The 22,852-nt window shown below is 40.8% G+C and overlaps 1 protein-coding gene across 15 annotated transcripts in view; it reads left to right on the forward strand.

The window, feature by feature from the left end:
• Window positions 1-22,852, forward strand: part of CEP43 (centrosomal protein 43) — a 53,559-nt gene that overhangs the window by 10,366 nt on the left and 20,341 nt on the right. For 5 of the 15 annotated variants that reach the window (XM_003820219.5, XM_008973613.5, XM_055114321.2 and 2 more), the window contains exons 6-10: window positions 1,364-1,444; window positions 4,042-4,101; window positions 12,852-13,078; window positions 15,225-15,337; window positions 16,979-17,047. In XM_003820219.5, coding sequence (XP_003820267.1) covers window positions 1,364-1,444; window positions 4,042-4,101; window positions 12,852-13,078; window positions 15,225-15,337; window positions 16,979-17,047 — 550 coding nt within the window. The remainder of the gene's footprint in view (window positions 1-1,363; window positions 1,445-4,041; window positions 4,102-12,851; window positions 13,079-15,224; window positions 15,338-16,978; window positions 17,048-22,852) is intronic. The other 10 variants (XM_003820218.5, XM_055114326.2, XM_055114323.2 and 7 more) reach the window with 5 other exon arrangements.

A 22,852-nucleotide genomic window follows, 5' to 3' on the forward strand; every position in this document is an offset into this window, starting at 1 on the left:
TGAGCCAAGATCGCACCTCTGCACTCCACAGAGCGAGACTCTGTCTCAAAAAAAAAAAAAAAAAAAAAAAAATACAAGGAATTAGCTGGGCGTGGTACTCGGGAGGTTGAGGCAAGAGAATCGCTTGAACCCGGCAGTCGGAGGTTGCAGTAAGCCAACATCTCGCCATTGCACTCTAACCTGGACAACAAGAATGAAACTCTGTCTCAAAAAAAAAAAAAAAAAAAAAAAAGTTAGTTGGGTGCGGTGGTGCATTCCTATAATCCCAGCTACTTGAGAGGCTGAGGTGGGAGGATCACTTGAATCTGGGAGGCGGAGATTGCAGTGAGCCGAGATCGCACCACTGCACTCCAGCCTGGGTAACAGAGTGAGACCCTGTTTCAAAAAAAAGAAAGATAAATAAAAGAAAGAAAGAAATGAATAGATAAAGATGACCTTTTGAGAATCAACAAGACTTGGTAAACTAATATTTTGGCATGGGGCAAGGTCATAGAAGGCAATAAGAGAAAAGAAAAGCTCTCAAAGGCCAGTTTAAGGATTTTAGCCTAGAAGATAATATCACCACCAGAAATAGTGGGACTGAAGAGGGAGAACTGAAGTTATGAAGAACAGCACATTTTCGTATTTAAAAAGTTACAGTCAGTCCTAAAGGGATTTTTGTAACAAACAGCCAGTATTTACTATGTACAGTGTCCTAGAGCTTGTGCTGGTAGTGGATGAATTATAGGAAGTGATTTTCATTTAAGAAACATTTTAAAAACCTCCTCCTTGGCATTAACCACAGTGCTCAGAACCCTGTGGTGACAGGGCACTGGGCAGCAGACACAGATGACTCCTGTGAAAGTTGGGCTAGAACAGGTGCTTACCACTTTGGAAAAAAAATGTGTGAAAGTAGAAAACTGGGAGAGTGAACAACTATTTGAAGGGGTAAAGTATTTTTAAAGAAAGTTGTTATTTGGTATTTTTTCTTGAGATAAAATGAAGTAGGGAAACAAATTCAAGGAGGGCAAAAAGTAGATCTTAGAGAATGACAGGATATTATTTGTCTGGAGAGTAGGGAGAAGGGAAGTGAGGAAGTAAATCCTGGAATGGTAGACCTGGGACAGGTTTCAGTGGAGAAAGACAGTATCCTGTTCAAAGTGAATAAATGAAATATTTTGCAGGTAATTAGAATCTAGGGATGTGTAGAAGGTTTTTGAGGGGGTAAAATTAGAGGAAAATCTAAAAAGGATGGTTACTTTACTAAGAAATAAAATACCAACATTGTATAGTGTTTTTAAATGCTAAAATTCTATTGGAGTGTAATTGGTATATTTGTGTTTTATTTTAAAATGTATTTTAATTTTAAACTAAAATGTTTTAGGGTGCACTTGATCTATCTGATGTACATTCTCCACCAAAGTCACCAGAGGGAAAAACAAGTGCACAGACAACACCAAGTAAGGTGAGTTAGCTGTGGAACACGGAAGTCATGTCTGGACTTAACTCCAGAGTGCTCTGCTTTTCTCTCTCTAGTCTTTCTTGTTACAAGTTGTATTGTTTTATATAAACACATGGGCTCTTTAGTTTCTTGAAGGTGCTTTTTTTCCATTAAGTATACATTAAAAAAAAAATTTTGCTTTGTTGGTAGTTGTTTGACATTTGTATTGTAGAAAGGAATGTGCTGGTAAGTAACAGAATCATAGAATATTTGGATTTATTTGGTACTTCGGACATTTTCTCCTATTAACAAGGAGATTTACTTACTTTTCATTTATAAATTCCTAGCTTGAGAATATTAAGCTAGAAATATGTATTATAGGTTATAATATTGAATGAATATTTTAGACTTCTAGATGGGTGATGAGATTCAGAATTGTAAATCATGATGGTTTTTAATATACCTGGGCTGTTTTGATAGAATTTCTAAGAAAATGTATGTACTTTGGTTACATTTGTGTGTGTATGCATGTGTGCGTCTGTTTGTGTGTTTATGAGTTGTTAAAGGTAAGACTTGATTTCAGAGATTAAGCATAATGGGAAAAAAAATGAGCTCTACACTTTGAATTTAAGATCCAGGATATGTAGGAATGGATAGAAAGATGATTGTCAGGAAATTTGTTTTCTCAAGAGCATAGCATGAATTGGTAGTCCCAGGCGGTCTTACCAAAGGATAGGTTTGGGTCTGTCTTAGTCTGTTCAGGCTGCCAAGTACCATAGATTGGGCAGCTTACAAACAACACATTTTTCCTCACAGTTCTGGAGGCTGGAAGTCCAAGATCACGGCATCACTGTGGTTAGGTCTGGTGAGGTCCCTCTTCTAGGTGCAGAGAGCTGCCTTCTCATTGTGTCCTCACGTGGTGGAAAGAGGGTGAGAGAGCTCTCTGGGGTCAGGGCCCTAATCCCATTCACAAAGCCTTCACCCTCATGATCTGCTCACCCCGCAAAGGCTCCACCTTCTGATACCATCACATTGAGGGTTAGGATTTCAACATAGGAGCTGGGGGTTTGTGGACTACACAAACCTGCAGTCCATGACAGGTCGCGTTTGTATTCTTTGACTGTCCCTGTGATTTTCATCCCATAGGAATAGAGTGATGCTGTGGAGTCCATTCCAAAAGATGAGGTCCCATGTGGGTTTATGGTGGTGGATCGACTCTCAGATACAGTTGCATCTTTTTAAATAGATGAACTTCCAGGACGTAGTGATTATACTACACGATACCTTTCTTTTTTAAATGTCTAGGCACAGAACATTGCTGAACGATTGCTGTTATTTTTTGCTTGTTCTTTGATGTTGTTGCTCCTTTTTATTGTTTAAGTTTGGAAAACTAAGGAATTTTATACTTCATTTCTAACCAAAGAAACAACTATTGTATTGTTTATAGTTGCTCCTTCTGAGATTTCTAGTTGGTGTAGGGAAGGCCTTTTTTTAAAATATTTTTTTTCCTAAATACTCATAGGAGGCTATAACCCCAGTGATAGAGTAAGGTCATGAGTAAATTTTTAAAATTTCTTTAAATTAATTGCAAATAAAACAGCCTATGTAAGTAAGCTTTACTTTTCATGAAAATACCTGGCTTTAGAAAAATTAAAATTAATGAATATTCCAAAATACTTATCAGTACCTATAGCATTTGACTATTTGGAAGCTCTTTTTAGCAAATTATTACTGTTTTTAAAGCAAATTAGCAATCCTAACCTATATATAATGTATGTCCTCAGGGTAAAATATTAAAGTCTATTTTACGTACTCTTATTCTCCCTACATACATTTTAAGATCTAAGAATTATAATGAGAATCTCAATGTTTTAAGTCAGTCAGGAAATGATGCTGTGAGTTTTTCCAGAGAAGGGGGGACTGTCCTGAGGCTGCTTTAGAGAATAGCGTTTGTCCTAACAGCTGTCTCTGCCGCCATCCCGTTATTCTAGTTTAGTCTCCGTTTCTCAGTTGGCCTCATAAACCCACTTCAGAAATACCCTAGATAGTCCTTGTGTAGGGTTGCATCTGTTCTAAGATAAACCCTTATTTTTGGCTCTAGTACTAAAGGACCTGGATTTGGGATCCAGTACTTTCCCTACCGTCTTCTTGCTAGCTACCTCCTACCAAATCAGCCTTGAGGGCCCACGGAGAATGCTAGAAACTCTCCAAGAGTAGGGTCCACCCAACCTTTAGGAACCAGCTTTGTGTGCTCCTGAGAAAGGTCAGATGAGGTCAGGACAAGTCTTCAAGGAAGTTGCCTAGGAACTCAAGTGAGGCTTATTTAGAATGCTGCTAAAATGTAGCATGAAAGAGCTGATTCTCCACCCAGTAGAAGCTGAGCAGGTGGAGGCTAAGGTATCTGTGTTTGACCTAGTAACTATTGGAAACAGTAAACATGAGGTAGATCACTCTAGGAATAGTTAAGAAAGGACCAAAAAAAGCAGGCCTCACAGAACATATTAACTAGATGTTCCACTTCTGAGACATTTTTCAGTAGGTATCTTTGTTTGGTAATGAGTTAGTTTATTTTTTAAAGATTTCTATTTTGTGGTAAAATCTCATTTTATTCTCATGCTCAGATACCAAGGTATAAAGGACAAGGTAAGAAGAAGACAAGCGGGCAGAAGGCTGGTGACAAGGTAACATGCATGAGGGCAGAGGAGAAAAGCAGCCTGTGGGCATCAGGTCTCGACTCTGGGGCCTCCTGGAGCGCTGGGCTCCTGTCAGATTGGGTTCTCAGTTTTCTTATGAAATGTCACTTGAGGCTGGGCTAGGTGGCTCACGCCTGTAATCCCAGCACTTTGGGAGTCCAAGGTGGGCGGATCACTTGAGGTCAGGAGTTCGAGACCATCCTGGCCAACATGGTGAAACCCCGCCTCTACTAAAATACAAAAATTAGCCGGCCGTGGTGGTGCGCGCCTGTAATCCCAGCTACTTGGGAGGCTGAGGCAGGAGAATCACTTTAACCCGGGAAGCGGAGGTTGCAGTGAGCTGAAATCGTGCCATTGCACTCCAGCATGGGTGACAGAGTGAGACTCTGTCTAAAAAAACAAAAAAGTAATGATGGCATGAAATAAAAAGTAAATTTCACTGTCAGTTTTTATCCAGGTGAAAATCATACTGTTGAATCTTAAAACCATGCTCTCAGTTTTACTTTGAAAATTCCTGTTGTGTTGGCAATTAGAGTTGAAAATACGTATTTTTCTTTTGAATGGATGATTATATACATATTAGTAACATTGTGATTTTTATTTGAGGAAAATAGAACATCAAACTATTTTTTTGAATATGTACCTATTGATAAATTAAAAATTAAACGTATTTCCTCCAAGATATTTTTGTGTTCTGTCATTTTTCAGACAATTGCACATTTGTGATCCTTTATTCAGGGCCCCTGCTCACAGTAGAGTGCTGGGGGCCAGTGCTGCATACTACCAAGGCCTTGGCTGCTTTTTCATCCTCTCCTAAAGATCACAAAAATTGACTAATCCAGTAGATTAGCTGCTTATGAAATTTAAATATTAGAAGTTTTAGAACCATTATCAGTACAGTTTTTACATGTACTTAGGATAAGACAAAATATTTAATTTTCTGTTCTGTGAGATTCATTAGTCCTATGCTGAACTTTGGTTATGTATAGATTTTTTCACTAGGTTGAAAATCTTCAAACTTAAAGCTTTTTAAAAATTCCACCTGTTGTGTTAGATGGCTTTAGTTCTAGGAGCTTCAAAGGCAAATTCCTATTACTATATTCTCTTTCTGTTCACACTGTTCTTTATGCGTTATTAAACAAGAAGATGCTTTAAAATAATGATTTAGTAAGTTTTTTTTAACATTTACATAGTGAAAGTTATTGTGTGTTAATGCTTTGGGCAACACATTTAACACAGTTCTCACTTAAGGAGTTTATAGTTTAATTGGAGAGATGAGACATACCTTAAGTAAGATATAAAACTTCTTAATAGATTTTAAAAATCAGTTTCTTGGACTTTTCTAAAATTTAAAAGCATATTTTATAGTATTAAGCTTTTATAATCTTATTGCTATTGTGGGTTTCAAACAACTTAAACATTTTCAAGAAGTTTATACATAGAGCCAAGGCATCCTAAGAGATGTGGTTTTCACTTTGTGTGATGTGAAATAACTGTGATGGGCCCAGACTTTAGCTTTCGCGGTACTTTGGGCAGAGTGTAGTGTGTGCCCTGACTTGAGAGGGGATTGAAGAACCTAGGTGGGCCCATATCCCAGGATTTAGTCCGTAATTTGGGTCTCTTCTATTTCATTGTTGTGTTCCTGAGGCCAGGATGCTTCCTCAATTACTTGGAAACCTTTTTCCCTGTACATTTCTGATCTTGTTTCTGAACTGCCTTGTGAGAAGTCTGTATTGTACCCCGTGTGGCCTATTGCCAGCCTTACTTATATATTGCAAAGCCTTTCTGCTTTGCCTTGTGCATGCAGTGAGTTCCCAACAGCCTTAACATTCTCAACATCTTCATCATCCAGATGCTATGTTGCATGTGGTGGTTGAGGTTGTACACAGCAAGACTCCAGATGGAGCCATCCGCATGGTAGGTGAGTGGCATCTCCCAAGGTGTGCAAAGCCATCATGGGAGCCCTGCCTGTCCTGCAGACGTGAACTGGGCATGCGATGCAGGAGGGCCTAGGGTACCGCTGCTCCCGGAGCTCTGGAGCACTGATCAGGAGTGTCGCGTGTGTCCGGTTGCTTTCGAATGCAGGAGGCGACAAGTACTAGTGGCTCATTCAGAGACCCTTGGCACTTTCTTCAGGGAAGCTATATTCATATTATAAATAAACTTAAAAAAACATTCATATGTATAGTTAGAATTGATTTGTAGGGTTTTTGAACTGATGTAACTTGGGCAAAACTGAAGTTCTTATTTTTGTTGTTGCTAAGAGACAATAAAGATAAAAATAAAATAAAGATTAAAGATAAAAGATTTGGTATACAAGGAGTATAAATATGAAATGAGAGGGCATTTTAAAAATGAATTAATAATTTTGAAATATATATTAATACTTGCTGACTTCCAAAGTATCATCTGTGATCATTTATCTCATTGTATTCCATTTCGTTGTACCAAACATCCTAATTGTTTGGGAAAAAAAAAAAAGTATCAGAAAATTATAACAGACTTTTGATAGGCCCTACTAGCTTAGGTTTTTACCATTTAGTTGGAAATGTTGAGTAAGAGCTATATTTTTTTGTTTTTAATATTTAGAATTAGTTGCTCTTTATCATTATGTTAAATGTAATATGAAAGATCATCCTTTCTTCTTACAAATAGTTTTCAGGTGTCTGTTTCTTTTTAGAGACAAGGTCTCACTCTGTCACCTAGGCTGGAGTGCAGTGGTGTGATCATGGCTCACACCACTTGTCCTCCTGGGGTCAAGTGCCCACTTCAGCCTCTTGGGTAGCTAGGACAACAGGTGCATGCCAGCACAGCTGGCTAATTTTTAAAAAAATGTTTTCATGTAGAGGCAGGGGTCTCACTATGGTTGTCCATTCTGATCCTCAACTGTGGGGCTCAAGTGATCCTCCTGCCTTGGCCTCCCAAAGTGCTGGGATTACAGGCATGAGCCACCGTGCCTGGCCCAGTTTTCAGGTATTTTAAAACTAACATGTATTGAGATGCTTTTTCACATTACGTGTAGGTTTTGGGGCATATGTTTTTGTATCTTTGGCAGTCACCTGAGGATTTTCCAAACCAGGTGTTACCATTCCCTGTCACACTCTCACACCATCCTGAATGAATGGATACATGGATGCATGAATGTTCCCACACTTAGCCCTGTAGTAAAATTACTTCTCTAAATAATTCATTAGTAAGTCATGGATCAGAAACTGTCGTTGGCAGGGAGAGAGGTGGGGGGCAGAGGCATGGGTGGTGAAGAGAATTTCAAATACAGGCAGCCTCATATCTGGAGGTTTCATATGCATTGCTTTCACACCTGCAGATTCAGTCGTATGTAAATGGAAAAATGGTTATAAAAAATAATAATACAAATTTTATTTATTTATTTATTTATTTTTTTGAGATGGAGTCTCTCTCTGTCGCCCAGGCTGGAGTGCAGTGGCACGATCTCGGTTCACTGCAAGCTCCGCCTCCCGGGTTCACGGGAGGCTCCTGCCTCAGCCTCCTGAGTAGCTGGGATTACAGGCGCCCACCACCAAGCCCGGCTAATTTTTTGTATTTTTAGTAGAGACGGGGTTTCACTGTGTTAGCCAGGATGGTCTCGATCTCATGACCTCGTGATCCACCTGCCTTGGGCTCCCAAAGTGCTGGGATTACAGGTGTGAGCCACCGCGCCTGGCCAATAATGATATAAATTTTAAAATAATGGTATACAACTGTCTACATAGCATTACATTTATTAGGTATTACAAGTAATCTAGAGATGATTTAAAGCATATGGGAGGATGTGCGTAGGCTATGTGCAAATACTACAGCATTTTATACGAGGGACTTGAGCATCCTCGGACTTTGGTGTCTGCAGGTGTCCTGGGTACTGAGGGACAACTGTATTGCATGAATTTTTTGAATACTTTTGCAAAACAATAGTATTTCTTTGACTGATATTTTTCCTACATGAACAGTTTGGAAAAAAATTCTTTTTTTTTTTTTTTCAGGTTCTTAAGACAGTCTGATACAATTCAGTTTTTGACTACTGAAAAATTAAGGTTTTTCATTGTGAAACTTCTCTAGTGCTGACTTTTTGTTAATCTAGAAATGATTGGCTTCTTTATTATATGAGTGTACTATTGGATAATTTAAATATATACTAAAGCTTTCTTATGGCTGCACTATAATTTCCCATAGAGCTTATTATTAGTCTTGAGCTCCAGCCAAGAGAACTTAATGACCGTTGTAGTGCTGTGCAATAGGTTCCTCACTTTTATGAAAAGACAAAACTTGTTTTAGTTTTTTGTTATAAATGACTTGATTTGTTTCCTAGGGCTAATGTAATATAAGTGCCAATATTGGGTGGCTTAAAACAACACATGTGTTGTGTCACAGTTCTAGAGGCTTAAAAATGTGAAATCAAGGCTCGCGGAGGGCTGTGGCTCCTGTTCTAGCTTCTGGTGGCTGCTAGACCCAGATGCTGTTTGGCTTGTAGATGGATTACTCCGGTCTTTGCCTCCATCTTCACGTGGACTTCTCCCTGTGTTGCTCTGTGTCTCTTCCCCCCAGCAAGGATACCGCTCATTAGGTTAGGACCCAGGCCCACCCTACTCCTTGAATGGACTCAGCTTAACTAAATACATCTGCAGTGGACACTGTTGCCAAATAAGGTCACACTCTGAAGTACTGGGAGTTAGGGGTTTCAACATATTTCATTTGTGGGATACAGTTTGACCCATAACTTCTGTGCTTGTCCAGAGAATGAATTCTAAGGCATTGCCATGATACGTGTGTGTGTGTGTGTATTTTTTTTTGAGACGGATTCTCGCTCTGTCACCAGGCTGGAGTGCAGTGGTGCGATTACAGCTCACTGCAACCTCCAACTTCCTGGTTCAAGCGATTATCCTGCCTCAGCCTCCTGAGTAGCTGGGATTACAGGCACGTGCCACCACGTCCAGCTAATTTTTGTATTTTTAGTAGAGACGGGGTTCCACTCTGTTGGCCAGGATGGTTTCGGATCTCCTGACCTCATGATCCTCCTGCCTCGGCCTCCCAAAGTGCTGGGATTACAGGTGTGAGCCACTGTGCCTGGCCTTATATTTTTTAAATCTTATTTGTTAGTTTTTAAACAATACTTAACCTTAGTTATTTAGCTTCATTTTGAATCTTCAACTTAGCCAAATCCAGGTTACCAAGTAACTGAAGTTTATGTACGTAACATAAGTTTGTCTTAACTCATGATAAGGGTTTTTAAAGCAGATTCCCGGGTATACATACGTATACAGATGGTCCCCAATGTTACAACAGTTTGATTTATGCTTTTTTGAGTTTATGATGGTACAAAAGTGATATAGATTAAGTAGATACCATACGTTGAGTTTTGATCTTTTCCCAGGACAGTAATCGGTGGTACGATTCTCTCTCGGGGCCAGGCAGTGACGTTGAGCCACGGCTTCCAGTCAGCCACATGGTCACGAGGCACTCTGATGCCAGGGGACTGAATAGCCAGCATTTTTTGGATATTGTGTTTTTGCACCTCATGTCTATGAAGTGCCCGTTTTCCACTTTGTGATATTTTCACTTGACGGTTGATGAGGTGAAGCGCTGTTGTGGGTTGAGCATCTGTGCACACGCATACACCTGCTGTGCACACGCATACACCTGCTGTGCACACGGGTACACCTGCTGTGTACAGGGAGGAGCCACTGAAACTGCTCTCAGCGTTTTCACTGCTTTGGTTTTAATCTGCAAAATGTGTTGATGACAAATCTTTCTCCTCTTCATGTAGATTTTTTTAATAGTGAAGTTTATTTGGAATTAAGTTTAGTGAATTCATTAATAACCTAGTTGGTAATGGTCTTTTGGCAAAAATGAGCCATAGTTATAAAGTAGTAACATGTTACTGTGTGGTTTAGAACTTGATTTTGAGAGCAGTTCCAAAGCAGATTGTTTCAGAATTTATTTTTACTCCCTGGATTAAGAGAACTATATTTTTAAAATAATTCTGTTATGTTTACAAGCATGTGTTGTGTAATATAGTAATGCCCTTCTCCGTAAAACTTGTCTTCCTAAAACTGGTCTTTCTGTCTATAGCAGGAATATTGGTCAAACCTGTCAAATAATCATGGATACCTACTAGTTGCTCAGCTTTGATATTAGATAGTTCATTATGTGGATTTAAGTTACGTTGGCAGTGTGAATTCTTGGGGAAATCAGAATAATTATTGTTTCTCATAATATTGCTTTACATTTACATTTTTCAGTTTCTGTCATGCCAGTTATTTGGCACTTTCTCATGAGTGTTTAGAAGGAGAGAATCTGTCATGGCCACAGGCTGTGTCATTGTACATATGTTTAAATATCACATCAGGGTATTTATTTCCAAATGCATATTCTTTTAAAAAGATATAAATCCATTATTAAAACAGTGTAAAAATCAGAAATTACAACTGCTGTGAATTACATAATATTTTTCTATATTTGATAATACCAGGAAAATGTCAAGAAAGTTGTTAGGAAATTTTTGAAAGTTTCCATCCCTTAGAAAATATGTTGTCTAAAACTATAACTTGCTATTTATTTTTTCAGACATCTCTTTATAATCATTAATTTATATTAATAACATGGAATGTATAGCTCTCTAGAAGGCAATAAAATTTGCACAGCATATATCTTGCCTCCTGTCAACTAGTCAAGACCTCTACCTGGTGTAAAGATGTAAACGTATATCATAAGACATGCATAATGCATTCTGTCTGTACCCATATGAAAAGTGAAACCATCCTTCAAGAGCGTCTTGTTTGGTAATGTCTAACCCAGACTTTGGTCGCCATGCTTCAGTAGTTACTACTCTTTAATTCTTTCTCAGCCATCCATCCCTTCCTAGATATAATTTGATCTGAAAAATATGAATCTAGTTCAATTCTTGAGGAAACTCATGCCTAGGAAATTAATTTACTTAAGATTATACGGGCCATGTATGGTGGCTCACGGCTCACGCCTGTAATCCCAGCACTTTGGGAGGCCGAGGCGGGTGGATCACTTGAGATCAGGAGTTCGAGACCAGCGTGGCCAACATGTTGAAACCCTGTTTCTACTAAAAATACAAAAATTAGCCAAACGTGGTGGCACGTGCCTGAAATCCCAGCTACTCAGGAGGCTGAGGCAGGAGAATCGCTTGAATCTGGGAGGCGGAGGTTGCAGTTAGCCCAGATTGCCCCACTGCACTCCAGCCTGAGTGACAGAGCGAGACTCTGTCTCAAAAAAAAAAAAAAAAAAAGATTATACGACTGGGTGTAGTTTGTGCTTGTAATCCCATAAACCCAGCTACTTGGGAGACTGAGGCAAGGAGGACTGCTTGAGCCCAGGAGTTTTAAGACCAGCCTGGATGACATAGTGAGAGCCTGTTTCTTAAAAAAAAAAAAAAAAGAAAAAAAAATGGAGTTAATAATTTTGGACTACATTCCAGATTCCTTGTTTCAGTTGAGTGCTTTTTCTAGTACTCCACAGGTATTTTACACAATACTGCTCTCTTTAGTACGCAAGGCTGAATTTTGGGAAATTGCCATTTTTAACCCATAAAGCCCACAAATTCATTATAATTTAGCTTAATAGCATAAATATTGAGTTAACCTCTGGAAGCAGGCTTTGACTTTGATATTGACCTGACCACTTAACTCTCTGGAGACTTTGACAAGTGACATCAATGTCTGTCTCTGTGTTTCCTGATTTATATCCACAGATAGAAAGCCATCTCCAGATCCTAGGGCCATTTTCAAGATTCAGTGAGATAAGGTGAAGCATTTGAATGTTCTCCATAAATGTCAGCTGCTTTTATTATTACTAGCATTATTTTTTGTTTTCATTATTATTATTAACATAGACCCGTCTAAGGGCAGAAAGAAATCTGACCAAGAATGGAGTGAAAGTCGGCTGTGAAGGTTAGGACTCCCTGAAAACAAAAGAGAAAAGTGGTAACATCACTCTATATCCAAGGGCATGGATAAGGATGATTCAGAATTTTTTTATAATGATGTTAATATACATAGAGAAATACACACACACACACGTATATATGTCCATGGACATCAAAATGAGGTATAGGTTAGGAAGTTACCCTGGAAGTTAGAATTGAGATAATTACTTTGATTAGCAAAGGTTTATGTTAGAAATACGAGTGGTTGAAGGCAGCGTCTTTCACCTTGATGCCTGTTGTGTTTAGCACTGGATAGAAAATTGCTATTTTTACTGATGACTACTTTAATGCTTGGTTCATTCATATGAAATAATCTTTCTTTTCTCCTTTAATAGTAATGATCTCTCCTGATTTCAAGTTGAACATGTATTAATTTAAGATAATTTATGAAGCAATGACATATGGAAGAGGAGATGGGAAATTGTTTCTCAATGGGAAAGTGTTTATAAATGGGATAGGTATACTAAAGGTATTTCCATTTAGGGAAAGGGGAAAGGAATGGTATTAATATATTTCTCTAATATTTTTCCCCCTTTGAAAGTTTGCCATGTTAGGAATCCTGGGGATGGAGTGATGAATTCTGGCATTGCTCTGCAGTTCACGCTGCTGAGAGCTGCCCCAACACACACACACACACACACACACACACACACACAAAGGTTGCACACACACAAACAGGTTTGATTATGCTCATGAGACTTCTTTTATTATTGAAAATATCTTAAAGTTTTATCTCACCAAGGAGGCCTTTTCTCTTTCCCTCTCTTTCTAGAAGGCCAGTGATGAGGCCAATCAGAGTGATACAAGTGTCTCCTTGTCAGAACCCAAGAGCAAAAGCAGCCTTCACTTACTGTCCCATGAAACAAAAATTGGATCTTTTCTAAGCAACAGAACTTTAGATGGCAAAGACAAAGCCAGCCTTTGTCCAGATGAAGATGATATGGAAGGAGATTCTTTCTTTGATGATCCCATTCCTAAGCCAGAGAAAACTTACGGTTTGTGAGTAAATGGTTTTTGAGCTATGAGACTAGGGGTTTAAAAATAAGATACATGTTTTCATTTTATAGTTAAAAAATAATGAACTATGGAAGGTTTATAATTATTGGATCCATAAATCTGACTATGCGTTGTTAATGCCTTTCATGTTGTAAAACAATCCCAGATTTTAGAAAAACCTAGACATGATTTATTCCAACAAGTAAGTGTAGATTGAGTGTCAGCCACTTGCCAGGGCTGTTCCAGGGTGGGGTGCAGCAATGATAGAAGAGGGAAGACTCCTGCCCTCAGGAAGCTCATGCTCTGGTGACAGAGTCAGGCAATGAGGGTTATGCTGCAGTGTGTCGGGTGATGAGAGCAGAGCAGTGATGGGAGCCCGAGTGTGTGGTCAGGGCAGGTGCATGTCAGCTGTCCAAATTGGAGGGGGCCTCACTTGGAGGTGCCCAGTGAGCAAAGAGCTAGAGGAGGTAAGGGAGTTGCCGTGGGTTGATGGAGCTTTGGGGAGAGGAAACAGACAGCAGGGAGGCGAGTTGGGGGTAGCAGAGAGAGCAAGATGGGGATCGGATGAGGTGGACTCAGAGATGAGGAGCTGGACGGCTTTCCTTTGAGACTGGAAGCCCTGAGGATCTTGATCTGGCGTACATTACAGAAGGATCCTGAGGTTGCTGGGGAAGGTTGGTCTTAGAGTTTCCAGTTAGGAGGCCGTTAATGATGGAAAAGGATTTGCCAGTAAGTGCTAGAGAAAAGTAATATACAGAGCGGCATCATGGTTTTTAGCCTGCAAAACTAGAAGGTTGGAAACACGTTAGATGAAGAGTGGCAAGAGCAAGAGTGGATTACACAGACAGGTGGCATGACAGCCTAGAGGCCCCTGTCGCTGTGCTAAGTTAGAGAAGATTGCTAGTGGAAATCCAAAGTAGGCTATTGAGTGTATGCGTTGGGATTGATGGAGAGGTCTGAGCTGGAGATGTAAATTAGGAGTCATCAGTTTGTAGATAATGTGGGGTGTGGGAGACTACAGAGGATCACCAAGGAAGCAGGTCCTGCGCACCTTGAGGCCAGAGCGGGGAGCTAGAAGCAGCAGAGGAGATGGAACCAGGAGAGTGGTGTCTGTGGAGGTGGCGGTAGGGAGGAGTAGCTGTATGATGCCGTTGGATTTAGCCATCTGGAGGTCAGTGATGACCTTGACACAGTTTTGTTGGAATGGGGGTGCGAGGCAGGTTAGAGAATTAGAGTGCATTCAAGACAGACAGGAAAGGATTGTAGATGAAAAATAGTTTTCTGATGAGTTGTAAAAGTGTGCAGAGGAGCAGGGTGGTGGCTGGAGGGGCAGGATTTAGGGCTGAAAAACGTGTTTAGGTGGGAGAAATAACAGCATGTATGCTGACGAGAGCTGTTCAGCTTTAAAGATGGAAGAATTAATGATGTAAGGGAGTGAGAGGAGAACTGGAGGGCTGCGCAGCAGTGGAATCCCATGCAGGGGCTTGTGTTTGCTGGAAAGGTGGAGAGCGTGTGGGTCTCATTGTAGGCAGGGGGTGGATATGATGGTGGCACCTGTGCAAGCTGTCACCTGAGTTCATAGTTGAGTGAGGATGGAGGACGGAGGTTGGAGATAAGAGGAGAGTGGAGAAAGCATGAAATCTTTCTATAAGAAAGTAAGGCGAGAAGGGACTGTGGAAACCCGGAGGGTTGTTGGGCAGTTTTAAAGGTCCCCTTGAGGTTAGTGGTCATGACTTTAAGGGGAGTTCATCAGCATGGCTGTTAGTGGCTTCTGTAAGCAATATTAAATCTGAGAGGTGGCACTTATTTGCTAGTAAACTTCTGTATTGTCCCTTGGCTGCATGTCTGGGTAATGGAAAAGGGCTTCTGAAAAAAATCACAGTGAAGAGGTCAATTTAGTTTGTATCAAACAGAATTCTAAAGAGAGGTGAGCTGATTTCTTACACCCTGGCTGTGCCGATTGTGGTTGATCTGTAGTTTGCACTCCCTTGGTGTACTTTATGGTTTTGAATCTTTAAAGTGTATATTCTTGATTTCTAGCCACCACACGTATAAAATATCTTTAAGTTGCTTTTGTTTCTGTGGCAGAATAAAAGTGTTTAGTGGCAGAACATAAGAGCACCGATTAACTGTCCTTGTTTCTTGTTAGGAGGAATGAACCTAGGAAGCAAGCAGGAAGTCTGGCCTTGCTCTCGGATGCACCCCCCTTAAAAAGTGGACTCAGCTCCCTGGCGGGAGCCCCTTCTTTAAAAGACTCTGAGAGTAAGTGCCCAAAGATGTGGACTTCAATACTCGGGATATTTTTTCTCTAATTAAATACTATGTGATTATTGTTGATTTTTTTTCCCAGGAAAATCACTAAAATAACCTATCATTTTATCACTCAGAGATATTTTCTGTTAATATTTTGTTGTGTTTAGTTACTTCTAAGGTGGTCCTATTTTATATGTTGTTTTGTATTCTGGCCCTTCCTATACCTATATACCATCGGAATACTTTTGGGAAGTTGACTTTTTAGCTGATTTTTATTATCTATAGAAATAAAATTTTTAAATCATCTCTCCTTTTTTGGACATTTACAATGACTTGAGTTGGATTTGCTTTCAATTAATTTTTAAAAATTTGGTGATACCACAGTAAGTATCATGAAATGTTAAATAAAAAATTATTCTGCAGATCATTTTCAAGAACAGTGACCTGACATGTCATCGTAAATGCAGCAGAGCTAAAGAGCACTGGTTACACATGGAATAGTCTAGCTCTGGCACCAGTTACTTTCCCACCTCTCCCCACACACAGTGATAGGAATTTAAAAAGCATAGCCCTGAACATGTAGGATGGGCAGAGGTCCTTTGGAAACCGTATCATAGTAAATGTTGTATTTAATTAGCGTGGTGTTTCAGAGCACGTGTACCTCTTTTGAGAAAGTTTCCTAAAGTAGATTCACTAAGAATTTGCAGTATGCGTTTTGCATAATTGTCCAGTATTTCCGAATCTTTTTGTATTGCTTGATATACTGTGGGACTTCCTAGGGCACATAAGAGAGCCGGCCTGTTGCTTCTCTTAAACCAGCCATGTATTTATAATGTGCGCATCCCTTCCCATTTGCTTCTTTCCCGTGGTTACTGCCACCTTTAAGAAAGGAATCCAGGACATCATGAACATGTCATTCTGACATTGATTAGAGAATGATCATTTAGAGAGGACGTTGAGAACAAAGGACTAAAAAACCAGTGAGGATGTCACTTTAGTAAGTGAAATAGCAGTTGCACTGAAGAAAAATTTAGAAATTCAAAGGAAAAATAAGACTCATGAAAATAATTAACAGTCTATGAATTCATACCTAACAGGGCTGTTTATGGAAAGTGATGTCTTATAATGAGGCAAAAAATGGTTTTTGGTGGTTGTGTTCCAATAAAGTAGTATTGTTTATGGTTTAAAAAGGGATGTAGCTGGGTGCAGTGGCTCACGCCTGTAATACCAGCACTTTGGGAGGCCGAGGTGGGTGGATCACGAGGTCAGGAGTTCGAGACCAGCCTATCCAACATAGGGAAACCCTGTCTCTACTAAAAATACAAAAATTAGCTGGGTGTGGTAGCACATGCCTGTAGTCCCAGCTACTCGGGAGGCTGAGGCGGGAGAATCGCTTGAACCCGGAAGGCAGAGATTGCAGTGAGCTGAGACCGCGCCATTGCACTCCAGCCTGAGTGACAGAGTCTCAAAAAAAGGGTTGTGATGCATAGCTTAAGCGTTCATTAATCACAGTTTATTTTTTCCTTAGTTTTAGGTTATTATGCTCCTGTCATAAAGAAGCCCCATATTGAACAACGACAAAAATTGATGTGGTTTAGAGACTGTTGTATTCTAAGTCACTCTAATGTTAATATTTTCTCCTGTTCACAGGTAAAAGGGGAAATACAGTTTTGAAAGATCTGAAATTGATCAGTGATAAAATTGGATCACTTGGATTAGGTAATTAGATTTCTAGTTTTTGTGTTGATCGTTTTAAAGTGATTATTTTTAGGGTAAGGCTGTAAAAGAAGTGACTCCGTCTGCCTACGCTGAGCACCTTCCTGCCGCTGCTCATTCAGCAGGTGTTTGAATGGCTTTTACGTGTTCAGGATTACACACTATGCGAGAGATGGCTACAGCAACAGCCATCATGTTCTCGTGAACCTCTGTCTTCATGGAGTTTAAATTCTGGTCAGGAATATGAACATTAAACGGGCATCTACAGATATTTTGAGTGTAAAAGGGTCAGTATATGTGGGTATAGAAATGGCTAGTAGGTTACCTTTGTCCAGTCTTGGCATTCAGGGAAGACTTCTTATAAGAAGTGACTTCTGTGCAGAAGCTTCATGGTTAAGTAGATGTATAAGAGAGAAGGGAAGATATTTCAGTTCAGACTGAGAAAAATTTGGGCAGAGGCAGAGCCATTTGCTAGATGCTGGTAGTACATGGTCCAGGCCTCAGAATTCAGCCTAATGGGGAAACAGACTTACTGAAAGAAAAATTGTGAGATGTGTTCAGTTCTGTTCTATGGAGCAGAAGTTGGTAAGCCTGCCATGTAAATACATTCATTCCTATGGAAGTAAGAGTGTCAATGTGAACATTACCGAGCCCTGGGCCATATGTTGAGAGCACAATTCTCATTCAGTGTTCTGTTCTGTGCAAGACTGTAGCAGTGTGACAGGCATACTTTAGGCAAACTCATTTATGTAAAGGCAAACTTGGTGACCTGAAGGAAACGGTGCAGCCAGGTTCTCAATGGCCACTTCCTATGCTCTCTGTGGATGTGATGGGATCCCTTCCTGGTCTGTAATCACTCACACATGGAAGCATTGGAAGAGCTTCACAGGCAGGTTGGGGAGAAAGAAAGGTGTGTCCCCATGTGCTTTTAAAACCCAGCCCTGTCCAAGGGGCAGCTCCGAGAATGCCCTTCCCTCTTCTGGAGAGACATTCTGGATAGTGCAAAGAACTTGGGCTTGGAGTTGGATAGAAGTGACATCTCAGATGTGGCACTGATTGACGGGTAGCGGAGGGAGATAAACTAAACTGCTATTTCCTCATCTGTTAAGTGGAACTAATAACATCTGCCTCGTTTTAAAGAGTAAATAGGATTTAAATATCTCTTCATATGTAAATTAAAGTACAGTGCCTGGCATGGTAGGTGCCTAGTAAATGTTAGTTTTCTTTTTACGTTACTTTTCCCCCCATTTGCAGAAGAATAAATGTTCCCTGAGCTGCCCGGATTCTTGTTCGACACAGTGCCCTGGAGTCCTGGTAACTGAGTTGCTGGTTGTGCCGCCATCTGCTCTTTGTGCGTCCTGGTTGCTGGCTGGCCAGCTAGGTGGGCCTGCCTCCTTTCCCTCCCTTGTGCTTTTCCTGTCAGCTGTGGTCGTGGTTGCCATTAGATGTTCTTTTCCACTAAATCTCAATGGCTAACTGCCACCAGAGACTTTACTCCTGACCTCTGCACCGTGATGGCTGCCCTGTCCCCTTTGTGTTCTGTTTTTTTCACTTTTGTGGTTTTTCACTCTGTTGCCAAACCTTTTAGCTTTTTTCTCTGACTGCTCTATTCTCTTACCAAAGTGAGGGTTTTCCCGCCTGTTTCTGAGTGGGGAGCTGCCGAGAATTCTCATCCTCAGGAGGGAATGTCGTTGCTGGGGCTGCAGAGTTGCTGGGTACAGGCAGGAGGGTGGTGTGCTCCTTCACTTCACTTTGTCTTGGGACTTAGGCATACCTCGGGTTGGAATTGGGGTAGTTATGCAGGTGAGAACTACCAGTTCACTAGCTGGATGTTTGTCATTTAGCTAGGCATTAGGATTCAGTAGAAATAAAGTTTTATTTCGTTTTGCAACAATGTTGTTTTCTGTTTGGGTTTTTTACATTTTAAATATACAGTACTCTAGGTATTTTGAGTAATATGTAGACAGATGTTAGTGGACCAGCCTAGGAGAATAATGATGTTAGTGATAAGTGCCTGGCACTGTACCAAGGAATTATTTAATTCATATCCTATGAGGTAGGTTTTATTACTATCTCCATTTTTACAGATGAAGAATCTAGGTTAAGTAACGTGCCCAAGGTCATGCTGCTTTTAGAGTCCTGATGCATCACACAGAGCCCTCACCACTGTGTTTTACTGCCTGTATGTTATTTAGACATATTGAAATAATCATTTCAATGAGAACATAAATTCTGAGTTCCAAATAAATAATCTACAAATAAAGCTTTAGAGCACCATCTATTTTAGTTTGGCAGACAAATATTAATTAAAGGTGCCCAAATGGAGTGTTTATAGATAGGTACTTTGCATATTTAAAGCAAGAGTTGCTAAGCTTTTTCCGTAAAGGGCCAAATAGTCTATATTTTAGGGTTTGTGGATGGCATGTACTGTCTCTCACATAGTCTTTGTGTGTTTTTTTGTTTTTTAACAATCTTTAAAAATGTAAAAGCCATTCTTAGTTCACAGGCTGAACAAAAGCAGGTCATCAGCCAGAGGCAAGAATGAAAGTAAGGAAAGCAGAAGGCTGTCAGGAAGTCCGGGCCAAAGATGACTGGGGTAAGGGCAGATAAGACAGAGGGTATGGGATGGGGAGGAGAGACTGTCAAAAAATGAAGAAAACAAGAATCCTTGGCCTGAGGGCCAAAATTTGCTGACCCTTAAAGTAATGTAGTACAGGTTGAGTATCCCTTAATGCAAATGCTTGGGACCAGAAGTATTTCAGAGTCTGGATTTTTTTGGATTTTGAAATGTTTGCATTTTTCTTACCAGATGAGCATCCCAAATCTGAAAATCTGAAAGTCCGAAATGCTCCAATGAGCAGTTTCTCTGAGCATCACGTCAGCACTCAGAAAGTTCTGGATTTCATTCAAGTTTGGTTTTCAAATTTTTGAATTTGGGATGCTTAACCTATATGTATTCTGTTAATCATTTTGACACTGGCTTAAATTATTGTAATACTAAACAATACATAACCAAGAAGTCAGAATCTGATGTGTTATAGCACATTATTCAGTAAATATCTTTGTCTCATGTGTCTGTCTGAAGAGACCACCAAACAGTCTTTGTGTGAGCAACATGGCTGTTTATTTCACCTGGGTGCAGGCAGGCTGAGTCCGAAAAGAGAGTCAGCAAAGGGTTGTGGATTATCATTAGTTCTTACAGGTTTTGGGATAGGTGGTGGAGTTAAGAGCAATGTTTTGAGGGAAGGGGGTGGATCTCACAAAGTACATTCTCAAGGGTAGGGAGAATTACAAAGAACCTTCTTAAGCGTGGGGGAGATTATAAAGAACCTTCTTAAGGGTGGGAGAGATTACAAAGTACATTGATCAGTTAGGGTGGGGCAGAAACATCACAATGGTGGAATGTCATCAGTTAAGGCTATTTTCACTTCTTTTGTGGATCTTCAATTGCTTCAGGCCATCTGGATGTACACGTGCAGGACACTGGGGATATGATGGCTTAGCTTGGGCTCAGAGGCCTGACAATCTTGTGTTTTGAATTGGCTACAAATGCTGCCAAGTGGGGAATCCAGTTAGCTTTCTTTAAATCCACATTGCAGCCACAGCTGTCCTCGCTGTCTCAGCTCAGTGTCCACCTCTGCTCTCCTCACTGGCCTTCACACATAGGAACACTACAATGGGTCCTTGGAGGCTGACATTTTAGTAGCTGCCACTCCTGGTTTTACTTAGCGCTTGCAAACCAGCCACATATGTAGTTTGTTTAATCAGATTTCCACTTCTCCTTCTCGGCCCTGACAGTGCCTGGTTTCTGGCAAGCACTTGCAGCCCTTTAACCTTTGAGGCTACAGTGGAGACGAGCTCTTGATTCTCAAGAGGAGAGGAAGCTCCTGACATGTCCCTCCTGACTGCTTATGATCAGGGATTTCCAGTTCATTACTGGGCAAGGTTTGGACGTAGCAGTAACAAGGATTCATGTTTTCTTCATTTGCTGATATTCTTCCCACCCCATATCATCTACCTATCTGTCTTATCTGTGGGGCACCTGCCTTGACCCAAGCCTTTACCCCTGTTCTCTTTGGCCTGGACTTTCTGATAGCCTTCTGCTTTCCTTACTTTCATTGTTGCCTCCTGTACACACATTTCTTCTGGCGGTGGTACGATTATCTCTGGGAAAACAGAAGTGAGGTAGTGCTACCCTGCACTTTTTCACTCCTGTCTTCCCCCACCCCACCCCATCCCAGACAGCTTCCCTTTGTATTCAGGCTAAGATCCTTATTGCAACCAACCAAGCCCTAATGATCCGGCTTCTGCCAACCCCTCTGATCGCCACTCCTTTTTTCTTCCTCCACCCATTCTGTCCCCCAAATTCATTGTTTTATGGTTGTATGGCTTCCTTACTGGTGGTTTTTAAATTTTTTTTGAGACAGTATTTTAAAAATTAAAATTTTAAAAATAAAATAAATTTTTAATTTTTGAGGGGGTCTTGCAATGTTGCCCAGGCTGGTCTCAAACTCCTGGGTGCAAGTGATCCTCCTGCCTTGGCCTCCCAAGTAGCTGGATTACAGATGTGCGTCACTGCTGTGGGCTGCACTGGTGGTTTTTCAAACCACCGCACCCTCCCCCACCTCAGGGCCTTTCACATGTTTCCTCTTGGAACACACTGTCCCCAGTAATTTGTACCTCTGCAACCTAGGTTTCCACTCAGTTGCTACCTTGGAGTTCTTCCCAATTGCACTAGCAGTATTTGGTTTGTTCCATTGTTCCTCTTCACTAGAGTGTTTGCTCCCTGAGATCAGAGATACCATCTTAGTCATTGCTATACCTCTAGGGGACCTAGTCATCACTCACCTGGTTGATAAATTAATCATATGATTTGGCTGTAAGAGAATTACATTGTCTAACTGTCTGGACAGAGCTTGAATCCCCTCAGCAGTCTGACCGATTTAGAGACAGTCCAGCCTTATCTGAGGGAAGATCGAGGACAAGGCCCGCAGGGTCTTTGAACGGCTCTCTGTCATGCCAGGTCTTCTTTTTGTGATCTGCATCTTCTGCATGTGGCTGTACATGCTTCCTGGGTCTTTCATAGGCCATCCATTCACATTTTAAGTTGGCTCTCATGTGCCTCCAAGTCTGCTTTGAGGCTGACAACTCTTTTTCCTCATCTAGCCCTCAGAAGTCCTGGGAGGGAAGGGCTGCTGATTTGCAAATTTGTCCTTTATAGCCTTAAGTTGATCTGAAGGTGCCCCCTCTGTCAGAGGCTTGTGGTGCACTTTGAGAAACTGGTAACACTGCCTCACTATTCACCATCCCACTTTCATTCAGTTGCCTTTTATTAAGATCTTACTGTGGACCAAGGTCTCTGTTAAGCACATCATGTACCTGAATCCTTATGTTAACTCTGATTGGTGTGGCTTTGGCTGTACGTCAGAGCAGAGGACATGGCCAAGAAAGGGCACCTCACATTCCCAGGTCGCAGAGCTGTTGAGTGGCAGGTCTGAGGCCTGAGCCTGGCTCTGTCTGACTGAAGGTGCCCTTATTTGCTGTGCTTCATGGCCTCTTCACACCTCATGAGTGTTTTTTAACTTTTATAACAAAACAATTAGCGTGTTGAAAACGCTCAGTAGTTCATCTAGTACCTAGAGGGGATTGATGATGACTTGCTATTGCTATACGCCATTAAGTCAAGGGACCTTATTAATGGTGAGTGTGCCCCATGTTAATTGCCTTAGAGTACCCGGAGTAAAGATGAGGTGTTAACCACATTTTATAGTCACTTGTAACAGTTTATTATTTCTTAGGTATTTCATT

Source organism: Pan paniscus, chromosome 5 (assembly GCF_029289425.2).
Source record: "Pan paniscus chromosome 5, NHGRI_mPanPan1-v2.0_pri, whole genome shotgun sequence".
Classification (NCBI taxonomy): domain Eukaryota; kingdom Metazoa; phylum Chordata; class Mammalia; order Primates; family Hominidae; genus Pan; species Pan paniscus.